The sequence below is a fragment of the Toxotes jaculatrix genome, chromosome 14 (assembly GCF_017976425.1).
Source record: "Toxotes jaculatrix isolate fToxJac2 chromosome 14, fToxJac2.pri, whole genome shotgun sequence".
In the NCBI taxonomy this organism is placed as follows: domain Eukaryota; kingdom Metazoa; phylum Chordata; class Actinopteri; family Toxotidae; genus Toxotes; species Toxotes jaculatrix.
In genome coordinates, this window is record NC_054407.1 from 1650165 (window position 1) to 1662111 (window position 11947).

Consider the following 11947-nt stretch of genomic DNA (forward strand, 5'->3'; position numbering starts at 1 on the left):
CAGCACGGGGCTACGTTCAGTCCTCCTTTTTGTCTTTATTCTGTATTATGAGCAGGCGGCTGTGTAGAGGAGCTAGTCCTGCCCAGAAAGGAGGAGGAGTAGTAGGAGAGACACGCAGAAGGGTGTCGACGGAGAGAGGCAGGGGTGGAGGAGAACAGGAGGGGGGGAACGGAGGAAAAATAATAGAGTAATATTACAAGCTTCTAATAATGGCGGCTAAATCGGACGGGGTCCTGAAGATGAAGAAGAGTGACGTGGCCTTCACCCCCCTGCAGAACTCGGAGCACTCGGGCTCGGTGCAGGGGCTCCACCCGGGCGGCCAGCCCGACTCTGCGGGCACCGGGGACGGGGACTTCGCCAACGGGGAGTCGCGGTGCTGCGGCGGGGGAGGCACCAACTCGACGTGTCTTCGCCTGGGCAAGGAGCAGCAGAAGTACACGGTGTGGGACTGCCTGTGGATCGTAGCCGCAGTGGCCGTGTATCTGGCCGATGTGGGCACCGACGTGTGGCTGTCGGTCGACTACTACCTCCGCCGCGATTACTGGTGGTTCGGCCTGACTCTCTTCTTCGTGGTGCTGGGCTCCTTCTCGGTCCAGCTCTTTAGCTTCAGATGGTTCGTCCACGACTTCAGCACCGAGGACGGCGCAGATTCCGCCGCCGATTGCTCCCACATGGATGGGAATAAGCTGCTGAGCGGCTCGGCCTCACACGGCGACGTTACCGCTCAACACCACCCGGCCACGCCGCAGAGACAGGCGTCGACGGCCAGCAAGAACACCACGACCAACAGCACCGCGAGCACCGCGGTGGGCAGCAGGAGTAGGAAACGATCGGCCTACTACTCCTTCTGCGTCTGGTTCGGCCAGTCCGTCATCCACATCCTCCAGCTGGGCCAGATATGGAGGTAGGATGGAGGCTGGGATGGAGGCCTTGTGATGGGTAACAATGATGGTGTGTGTGTGTGTGTGTGCGTGTGTATGTGTTTGTTTATGTGTGTGTGGTTGTGTGTATGGAATAAATGAATGAATGAGCAGAGGACTGCTCTGACGGCAGTTGGCACTCTTGGCACCGTGGTGGCCTCTGAACGATGCCAGCTCCTGCAGCAGAGCCACCAGCTGCCATCTTTAGCATGCTCCCCTCTATAGGGCCGGCACATAGGCTGCTGTGGTGGGAGGCTTTCAGGTCACTTCTCTAATATACCCTTGCCAATGGGTGAGGAAAGATAGCACCGTTTAAGCAGGAATGATGGCTTGCTCCTGTGCGTTGCTGTTGATGTGATCCACATTTCCACAATTCAATTCAATTATTAACCCATCCATATATATATATACATAAAGAAAGCTTCTATTCTTCAGTAAACGAAAAGTATAGAAGTATTTATCAGTGGAGTGAAGTAGAAAAGTGCATCTCAAGCTGGATTAAAGTGTCTTGTTTTGTCCACAGCGACAGTCCAAAGCCGAAAAAAGACAAAGAAAAGCAGACTGTCAAACAATCTCACCATGAGGTCCGTTTAGTACCTTTCAGTCATTTAAATTCACTTGAAGGACTTCTCGTCCATTCATTCATTCATCTTCTATACCGCTTGATCCATCAGGGTCGGGTCTCTCTCACAGAACCTGGAATCCTCTTGCTGTGAGGCAAAGGTGCTAACCGCTGCACCACCGCGACTTCTCGTCCGTGCTGGCTGAAAAGCTGAAGGACAGACTGATTTGGAATTCCTTAAAATGCTCAGAAACAATGGAAATGTGAACATCTACAGCTTTGATAGACCTCATGGGGATGCATGAATGTGTGTACTGAAAGAATACTGAATATATACAGAAATATAAAAAATATAAAAGTCAGTGTAGTCACATCTGATTTCCACAAGAACTGAAAGCTACACACAGCAGTGGATTGCCTAATCCCCCACATCCCCAAAACCAGAGCACATGACCTCAGGCTCCTCAGTTGTATCTGCAGCCCAGCCTGCAGCCAAAGCATTAAACCTGCTCGTGTCTGCTCGACCTGTCCTGGGCTGCGCATGCTCTATATAGTACATATACTGGGACTTTAAGTTTGCCCTGTGACCTTTACAGTGAAGTGTGTAAGACTGTTCATGACTGTCTTTGTCTTTCACTGAATTTATTCTGGATAGCCCTGCGACCCTAAACAGGGATACGATTTGTAGTTTAGATTTTTTAGTTTGTCCATCAAAGGTGACACATGATGAAAAACTTGAGAGCATGAGGATTTGCTGCGTTTCTCTGTTTGTCTATATTAATGTTACCTGAATGTCTTTGGACTGTTGGCCAGGCAACACAAGACATTTTAAAGATAAAAAGAAATTGCACGTAGCTGCTGGTTGCAGCCCAAATGCAGCGCCTTACACGAATCAGAATTTCAGTCAGAGATTTCTCACTATGCAGAGTTATGATCAGTTGCACTACCTTTAGCTAAGGGAATTACCTGATTTCATGGTCGTGCTGAAGAGGAAAGGCTGGGTTTGTCACATCATTTTGGTGGCACTAAAGAGGAAGGCCAGAGAGACAAAATTCTGTGTTTACAATTAAATATTTCATTTAAGAAGTTATGTGCCTTGTGGCCTGGGCAATCTGGATGTGCATGGCACATGAACAGCAGAGAATGAACACTGTGTATATGGAATGTACTGTATTCTGAAGCTTTTTATTCCACCAAGGCTGTTTTCTTTCAGTTGTAGGAAGCTACTTGGACAAAATGATCGTTGCAAATACACTGATGGGATATTAAAATGACTTTAACAACTACAGTTTACAACAAAACAAAAAAAGTTCACTTCTGGTCAGTAGCTCTAAAATTCCTAAATCAGAAATGTTTGACTAATGAAACATATATATATCAGATTTTGAATCAGAATCAGAAAAACCTAAGAAGGTAATGGGTCAGGTGGAATCTCCAGGCCATTAGCATTCAGCAGATCACAGGGTCCTCTGGTGGACTGGACTACCAGGAGGAGACAGGACCCTGGGGTTAGTCTTGTCCAGTTGAAGACCCTGGGGATCATGAAGAAAGCACTGGGGTGCAGAGTCAGGGTCTCATGGTAACACAGGGGGTGACATCACACGCGCAGTTGCCGGGTTAGCGGAGGGAGCGATGTAAACCAAGGTGGCGTGTGAGAACTCCCTGGGTAATGTTAACATCCTAACGTTAGCTCTGCAGAGAGGTTCATTTACAATCATGTGACCAGGGTGGCAGAGCAATCATTGCCCCCCTCCCCGCGGTTTGCTACAGAGAGCACAGTGTTCCCAGTTTATGGAAGCTTCAGAAGCTTCATGAGACCTAAAGATTCCTTCAGCATGTTCTTGCCACAAGCTAAGATAGGTGTTTGCCCATGCTCACATCCATTACATTACAACACAGTGATCTTGCCTCTAAATCTTCCCATTGGTCTCTGAGTGTGGTCAAATCCAAATGGCTGTAAACCAATATGGGGCTCAGTGTCTTACCCGAGGACACTCCAGAACAAAAAAAAGGGTTCTTTCTGTGTGTTTCTGAAAATCTGGTTTTTCATTTGTAGAGGGTCACGTAGCAAAATGTGTGAGTCTGTTTGCGTAGATAGTCACATTGTGTGAAAGAAGGCAAATTTGCCAACATTCTGGCAAAAAAAAAAAAAAAGGTGTGTGAGGAGTGAAACTTTGTGGCTGTGAGGGCGAGCTGAACAGAATTTTTTTCCAAACAGTTGAACATCTTCTCCCGCTCTGTCTGCGATGTCCCTCTGCTCCGGGCCTCTGAACCTTGTCCATTCTTTTCTCTGGGGAAAACTTAAAGAGACGTATTGCAGAGAAAAGTGCTGTTTGTCATCTCCTGGATCTTTTGAATGTCTTGAACAGAGTTTCTATGATGAATGCTGCAGAACTAGTTAGGTGCCAAAAAAAGTGAGCAGAAGATATTTTTGGGCTTGGAAAAACACACACACACACACACACACACTCTATCATCCCCCAGTAGGCAGTGAAAAAGCTTCACGTTTCCACTTACAGCCCATGTATTCATTTGGAGCGTTTGTCCAAAGATAACATATAAATGAGATATGATCCAAGCCACAGTGGATTAAGGAGACGTCTTTGAGAAAGAGTGCTTCAGTACCCACTCCCACATTCCACCTGGCACAAGTACCACAAGGCCTGCAGGTCCATGAAGTAACATGTAAGCGAGCTGAGCGAAGTTGCTAGGCACTTACATGAGAGTACTTATATATGTAGTATTCTCTTTCTGTCACTGATGTTATACACAACCTGCTCAGTAAGAAAACAGTAGACAGACAGCAGGAACAACCACGCTGTCTTATTTCTTTCAAGGACAGTCACATCTGTATCAGACCTGTGCAAACAGCTGTCAGTGTTAACAGACCAGACCTCAGACCAGAGTGTATCCTGAACCATCCTTTCACACACACACACACACACACACACATATATTGGCTGGTTGGAAATGATGGCTGACATGTGGGTTCACAGGAGTGACACGGGGCTGTAAGACTGTCAAGTCCTGCACCTGTCCAAGACTTGAGCTCTGTCCAGTTCAATTTGGCAAAGAGTCCTTTAGGGTCTTCAATAACCAGTCAAATACTCGCACTGACAAAAACAAGCTCACATCCGCAGCTAAATCTTTTTTAAGCTGAGCCGATCTGGATGGTTTTTACTGTGTGGTTCATCAGGATGAATGAATGAATGAATGAGGGTGACAGTGTGTGCCACATTTTAAAACAGTCATTCCTTTTCCTCTGAAAAAAAAAACACACAACGATGGAAGTGGCCCCTAGTAATGGATTTTAGTGTTTAAATATGGTTTTCATTATCCATTCTAATGGCATAGAAAATCAAATGATACAATTTGGTGTAGCTTTATCTTCATCTTCGTCTCCAACAGCAGATGCAGTTTGCTCTGTTGTCATGGAGATGGTTGAGTTGGTGGTTTCATACAAAGGTCTTGTGATACCAGGTGGTCGTATTTGGAGAGCGATGCTAACTTCTGTCTCTGTGCAAAGATGTCCTCTGGTGTCAGATGTTGAATGTCCTCCTTGATTGTTTTCCCAGTTGTCTTCTGACTCCTGCTCCCATGACCTTTGACCTCTTCTTCCAGCAGTGAATGCTTGGATGGAGTGTTTTTGGTTAGTTATGCTGCTCTTTCAGTCTCTCGTCCAGGGTACTTGCCATTTCACCGCTGTAGTCTTCCCCACAGCTGTCACATGTGATGGAAGTGGGGGTGGGGGTAAGTGCTGACTGCTGGTGACTAAAAGGCTCTGGCTGGATGTTCGGGAAGAGCCCCATTGGGATGTTGAGACATTTTCAGATCCTACAAATTGTGGCCTTTTAATGCAGTCTTGGTTTAGAGAAAAAAAACAACAAACCCAAACAGATTACAGACACTACCTTTGTTTCAGTACCTTGAATTTGTTTTAAAGCACTCACTGTTTCGGCTCTGTTCTAATGAAGAAAACATTTGTTACACAGACCGGCACCAGTTATAATTAATGCAGGTTCTGTGTTTTGTCCATACAGGACACTCTCCTCCTCCTCCTCCTCCTCTCCTCTCAGGTTGTTTTTAGAAAGCTTTCCCATGACTCTCTGCTGTTACACAACATGCCAACTTGGAGTACCGCAGCCTCTCCAGCAGCAGTCTGCACATGTTTGACCTGCACTACTTGATTTCGCTTCCTCTATCTGTACAGACACACACACACACACACATATAAGACACACTGCAACACTGATACATACTCAAAGACAAGTATTTAAACAGTCTACTGTACATCCTCATCACTGTTCTCCTGTGTCTCATCCAGTCTCCATCCATCCACACTGGCTGTACGTGAGGATGTAAAGTGTTTTCCTGCTGCTGTGCATCTGTTATTCAACAAGTACCCGAGCAGCAAACACACACATACGCACACATTAAACACTCACACTCTACACATTGAGTGCTGCACGTGGTGACCACAAGCAGAGTGTCTCGTCTGGATGTCCATATCTAAGACACTGGTACCAGTGTCTTAGAACTGATTTTAATGTCTGATGTAATACCCCCGGTTACTTCATGTACTTTTAGTGTGTTTCATTCATGTTATTTGTCTGTGTGTGTGTGTGTGTGTGTGTGTGTGTGTGTGTGTGTGTGTGTGTGTGTGTGTGTGTGTGTGTGTGTGTGTGCTTTCACTTTACCCTCAGTGGGAGTGGAGGCTGTAAATAGGTCATTATTGCTATGGTAAATTCTACCAACTTTTGCAGATAATTCACTCTCCCATTGTTGACCCTTGACCTTCATGGAGTCAGTAACACGGTGTGACTGGAACAGAAGCTGAATTGGACTTATTTTAACTAAAGGTTTATTGCTGCTCTTCATCACTTTTCCCCTGTGTTATTTGTTAAAGATAATCTAGAGGTCGATGTAAGCACACCTGCTACCAGACCAGTTTCGTACTCAGTGCTTGGACAACTGATCAGGGTTGGAATCTGGAATCCAAGATTTAAAAAAATAAATAAATAACTAGACTTATGTCTATGTCTTGGTCTAACCACTGGTATTGGTAGCAAATATGTCCTGTACATGAAAAGTAAGCATTGCCATGGTAATACCGGCAGTCCTGATGGTGATGGGCTCACTCAAAGGCTGCGTATTACACTGAATGACCTGACTTTTCTTTTCAGTGGATGTGAGTGAAGCAGTCAGAACTGGGACACCTTCAGTTACAGTGAGGACGTAGCCTATGAGTGGCATTCAGAGTGGCAGGTTAACATCTCTTTGTCTGTAGACTTAGAAAGACCTGGACCAACGCTCACACACACAGTGAGAGATGTGTCGGGTCGCTCTGTCCACAGGTTTAATGCCCTCAGCCCAGATTTAATTTTCAAATGCTTTATTGACAACGGAACTTAATTTCACGGCCCATTAGCGTGCTGCTAAACGACTGCCATGTGTTGGTGATATTTCAGAGATAGAGGGAGAGGGAGAATAGAAATGAACGAGGGAGAGTGATAGAGAGAGAGAGAGAGGGAGAGAGAGACATAAAAATGTAGGCCACAGACAGACTAAAAAGTAAAAATGAATTCATTTCATTAAATGAGCTCTTGCCTCAGGTCTGGGGAGGTACAGTTGGAGTCGGATTGCCAGGAGCTGCAGAGATGTTCAGGCAATGTCCATGCAATCCAACCTTTTCTGATGAAACTGCACAGTGAAACTGTTGTTTAGACTTTATAGCACAGGGTCTATTTTTGTGTCTTCACAAAGTTGCTATTTTCCTGCCCTTGAAAGGGACTTTACCCACTTTCAAAGTTTATTATACACAAAAGTATATTTGTGAGCATAAAACAAATTGGAGCTATGCTGCATGCAAGTCAGGGGTTCAAAGATTTGTGAGCACTGAGCAAGTCTGATGAGTACTTTTGATTTTGTGTTCACTCCACGGTGTTTGAAATCTGCTCTCACTGTCCTCTCCAGATGTTAGCTTAAAATAGATGAGGTGACATCATGTGAAACAGGTTTAGGTGAGCTAAAGAGCAACTTAACAGCAGCTGAAGCGTTCTGGTTGGATGGTTGACCACTCTTCGTCCATGTAGTCAGCTGCAAACTTTAGTAGAGATTGAAGGTGTTGATTCTGGAGCAGGGGCTTCTTTTTGGATGGAAATCCATGGCGATGTAAAAGTCACCTGACAGTAGACAGTGACACTGGTGTTCCAGCAGCTTCCAGTTCATGGCAGGCCTGTAACTTGGTGGTTCGTGGGTCGTTCCTGACCATCCAAACCAGTTCTGTCTCAGCTGAGGGTGACATTTTAGGTCTTCTTCCTGACCTTGGCAAAGTGGCTACACCTCCCAATAACCTGTACCCACATCCAGCTGTTTGAACTGATGATCTTGGAGTCTGCAGTTGTTTAGAAATGGCTCCAGTAGACATTTCTGACTTTCCTACACTACTGTGTGCTGGTCAGTCCAATGAATGCTGTAAAACAAATCCTTTTTTATGTGGGCACAGAGAAGCTGTAGTAGTTAGTAGGGTACATTAAAAAGCAGCATTAGGAGTGCAGTCTAATTCCTGGACGTTACCTCTGTTTTTCTGAGATATTTCCTAAAGAAAAGAAGGTGAGAATGGAAAGTTTTATCCTGTCGGGTTGAAGCACAATATTTTTTCCCCCCCAGGTATTTCCATACCATCTACCTGGGCATTCGGAGCCGTCAGAGTGCCGAGACGGAGCGCTGGCGTTACTACTGGAGGATGGTCTACGAGTTTGCAGATGTGAGCATGCTGCATCTACTGGCCACCTTTCTGGAGAGTGCTCCACAACTGGTGCTTCAGCTGTGCATCATCATACAGACACACAAGCTCCAGGCTGTGCAAGGTAACACACACATGCATTCCCTAACCTTCAGTCGTCCTTATGCATGACCGTTATGCACAGCTGTAGTTGCACCTGTATTTTTCATTCTTCATCAGTGGTGAAATTGCATTTACTATTATGGACGCACAGATGTTCACCTTCTCTGTAATGTTCCCAAACCCACCGTATGTCTGTGTGTTGCAGGTATGACAGCAGCAGCCTCCCTTGTCTCTCTGGCTTGGGCTCTGGCCTCCTACCAGAAGGCCCTGCGAGAGTCTCGGGATGACAAGAAGCCAATCAGCTACCTGGCTGTCATCATCCAGTTCTGCTGGCACTTCTTCACCATCGCAGCAAGGGTCATCACTTTCGCCCTTTTCGCCTCTGTCTTTCAACTGTACTTTGGCATCTTCATCGTCCTGCACTGGTGCATCATGACCTTCTGGATTGTCCACTGTGAGACGGACTTCTGCATCAGCAAGTGGGAGGAGATTGTGTTTGACATGGTGGTGGGCATAATCTACATCTTCTCCTGGTTTAACGTCAAGGAAGGGAGGACAAGGTGAGCAGCTGGTCACGTCAAGTTCAGTCAGCTGTCAAATGTGTGGCGATGAGGTAACAGAAAACTGATGTGGAGTTGTCTGTGTTGGAGGGACCCATCAACTGACCACTGCAGCACCAGTGCATCTTTATGTCCCGTCCTGTTAATACCGTTTCATGTTTTGTAAACTTTCGTTTCACTCTGTCCGATGTCTTTTTGTCTCATGTCTTTGTGCAGGTGTCGGCTTTTCATCTATTACCTGGTGATCTTGGTGGAGAATGCTGCTCTCAGCGCGTTGTGGTATCTCTACCGATCGCCTCACACCACTGACGCCTTTGCAGTGCCAGCACTCTGCGTCATCTTCAGCAGTTTCCTCACTGGAGTGGTTTTTATGCTCATGTACTATGCCTTTTTCCATCCCAACGGGCCACGCTTTGGACGCTCGCTGAGCGGCCAGGGTCTCGACCTGGACCCCACTTCTCAGTTCTCCACACTACCGTCGGAAGGCGCCACCAACTCGCTACGCTCCAACAGAGGTGCCACCACGACGCTGGAGCGTGACACGGGGAAGTATTCTGAGCGGGACGGCTGCATGCCAGTGTTTCAGGTCCGACCCACAGTGCCATCTACTCCATCGTCTCGTGCTCCGCGCCTCGAAGAGACCGTCATCAAGATCGACCTTTGTAGGAACCGCTACCCAGCCTGGGAGCGTCATGTCCTCGACCGCAGTATACGCAAGGCAATCCTGGCTATAGACTGCTCCTTGACTCCTCCACGGCTGCAGTACAAAGATGACGCTCTGGTGCAGGAGAGATTGGAATATGAGACCACTCTATAGTTCCACCCTTCTCTCAGAACCCATACAGGGATGCAGTGTCAGATATCACATAAACAACAACAAAAACTGTGGCAATAAGAATTTGTAACTACCAACCAATATCACTTTTCATCTTTCATCCCTCTTTTTTTTCCCATTCTTCAGCGTCAGAGCCCACCCAGGAGCGTTTGGCTCCATTGGAAATGATTGGAGGAGCAATTTGGCACAAGTTCAGTTGTGGCTGTATGTATTTGGGTTGTTGCTGTTATTTTTTCTTCCACTCATTAGGTAAATCCTGTGTGATACGAACTACAGTGCATTCAGAGTATTCAAGTATTCAAACCCCTTTGTTCACATTTTGTTGTGTTGCAGCCTGATGCTAAAATGGTTCTTTTTTTTCCCTCATCAATCTAGAATTTTAGAAATGTTTGCAAATTTATTAAAAAAGGAACAAGACTAGGTCAAAACCTCATATATGGCTGGAGCACATATGGTCAAAGTGCAAAAGTAGTGTAGTCACTAATTAGCATATTCAAGACGTCAGCGGGTCGTATTTGCGGTTTCAGCCCTTCATCAGTTTGCCTCTCTCCTCCTCTCTGTGCTCACAGATACAGTCGTTTCATTCTGCTGAATTCACAGTAAAGCTGTTCTCACTGACATGTTTCTCTGCTTCCGTTCTGGTTCTCTCGGCCCATTCAGATCCATGTGAACCAGCAGCCACTTCAAGACATTTCCAAGCTGCTGCTCTGCTGCTGCTGCTAAAATCCTGATTTTATAACCACAATGTCATCTGACAGAATCACCACACAAGTTAAAGACAGCGGCTGTGCTGTGATTTCACATATATTTACCTGTAAAATGATCAGAGAGGAAGTTAGAAGCTCGTTCAGGTCGGTGTCAGCTGCCGTTCATTCATTCATTCTGAAAGAGCAATGGCCAATTGGGAAACGGGATTATGGTGTAACATCATCACTGACTCATGTGGCACTCGGCTGACCAATGGTTCATCAGTCAGTCAACGACAGACTTTCATGTGTAGGGCTGGCCCTGCTGTTGGGGTCCAGCTAAAAACTGAAATATCACGTTGGCATAAGTCTTCAGACCCTTTACTCGGTACTTAGTTGACCTTTAAACCTTGAGGCGGTGCCAGCTTTGAGTCTTCGTGGATATGATGCTATAAGCTTGGCACACCTAGATTTGGGGTCTTTGTGCCAGTCTGTTCTTAAGATCTTCTCAAGCTCTGAAGATGCTCAGTTGGGTTCAAAGTCAGGGTTCTGGCTGGGACCTTCAAGGACATTCACAGAGTTGTCTCTGACTTCTGTGTTGACTGTGTGCTTACAGTTATTGCCCTGTTGGAGGGTGAACCTTTAGACCAGTCTTAGGTCCTGAGGGTGGCTCTGGATCAGGTTTTATCTGTACTATGATCTGTTCAGCTTTACCTCAGCCCTGACCCCTGTCCCTGCTTCTGATGCAGCCACCACCATGGGGATGATACTGGGCAGGTGATGAACTGTGCCTGGTTTCCTCCAGACATGACACATGAATTGAAGCGAAACAGTTCAATCATTAGATCACAGAATCTTGTTCCTGACAGTCTGAGAGTACTTTAGGTGCTTTTTTTTTAAGTAGGCTTGCATGTCTTGCATCAGCAGCCTGCATCAATTTCTAAAGTTCTGTTTTGGATTTGTCACTATGGGATACTGAGTGTGAAAAAAATGAATTTAAGGAATTTAAGCATCAACGCAATGTAAAATGTGAACAAAGTGAAGGGGTCTGAAGACCTTCTGAATTCACTGTAAATGCAAAACGACAGTGTTTCAACACTGCTCAAACCCTCAGAGAGGGTAATGCACTGTGTGGTTGAGTTTGGTAACGTTAGGGATACAATAATCATATGTCCGTGTCCAGCCAGACGGGTTTTCAGTTATCAGACATTCCTCTTTACCCCTAAATGACACCTGAATTACACAGAAATTCCTCAAATGTGATGAGGAAATGATCTGTCATCCATCATCAGTAGAAAACTGTCATATCTGTCTTAATGTTGGTGCCCTACTCTTTGGAAGCTCTGATCGTCACTCCTTTTCTCTTAGTGCCAAAAAAGGTTCCTTGGAAGTGTCCTCTAGCTTCTGAGGACGTGGAACATCTTAGAGATGGCTGGGTAGTCCAGAATGTCCTTCTCTGGCCTTCATGTTTCACTCCTCTTGGATAGCTCTACATGGTCTACACTAGAAGAGGATCAGACAGAAAGTGAACTACATG

The 11947-nt window shown here is 45.9% G+C and overlaps 1 protein-coding gene across 1 annotated transcript; it reads left to right on the top strand.

Moving 5' to 3' along the window:
• The first annotated feature begins 209 nt into the window (after positions 1-209).
• Positions 210-9706, top strand: xkr4 (XK related 4). The gene is made up of 4 exons (XM_041055456.1): positions 210-904; positions 8152-8351; positions 8535-8889; positions 9106-9706. Exons 1-4 carry the CDS (start codon positions 210-212, stop codon positions 9704-9706), a joined length of 1851 nt encoding a protein of 616 aa, XP_040911390.1.
• The last annotated feature ends 2241 nt before the right edge of the window (positions 9707-11947 follow it).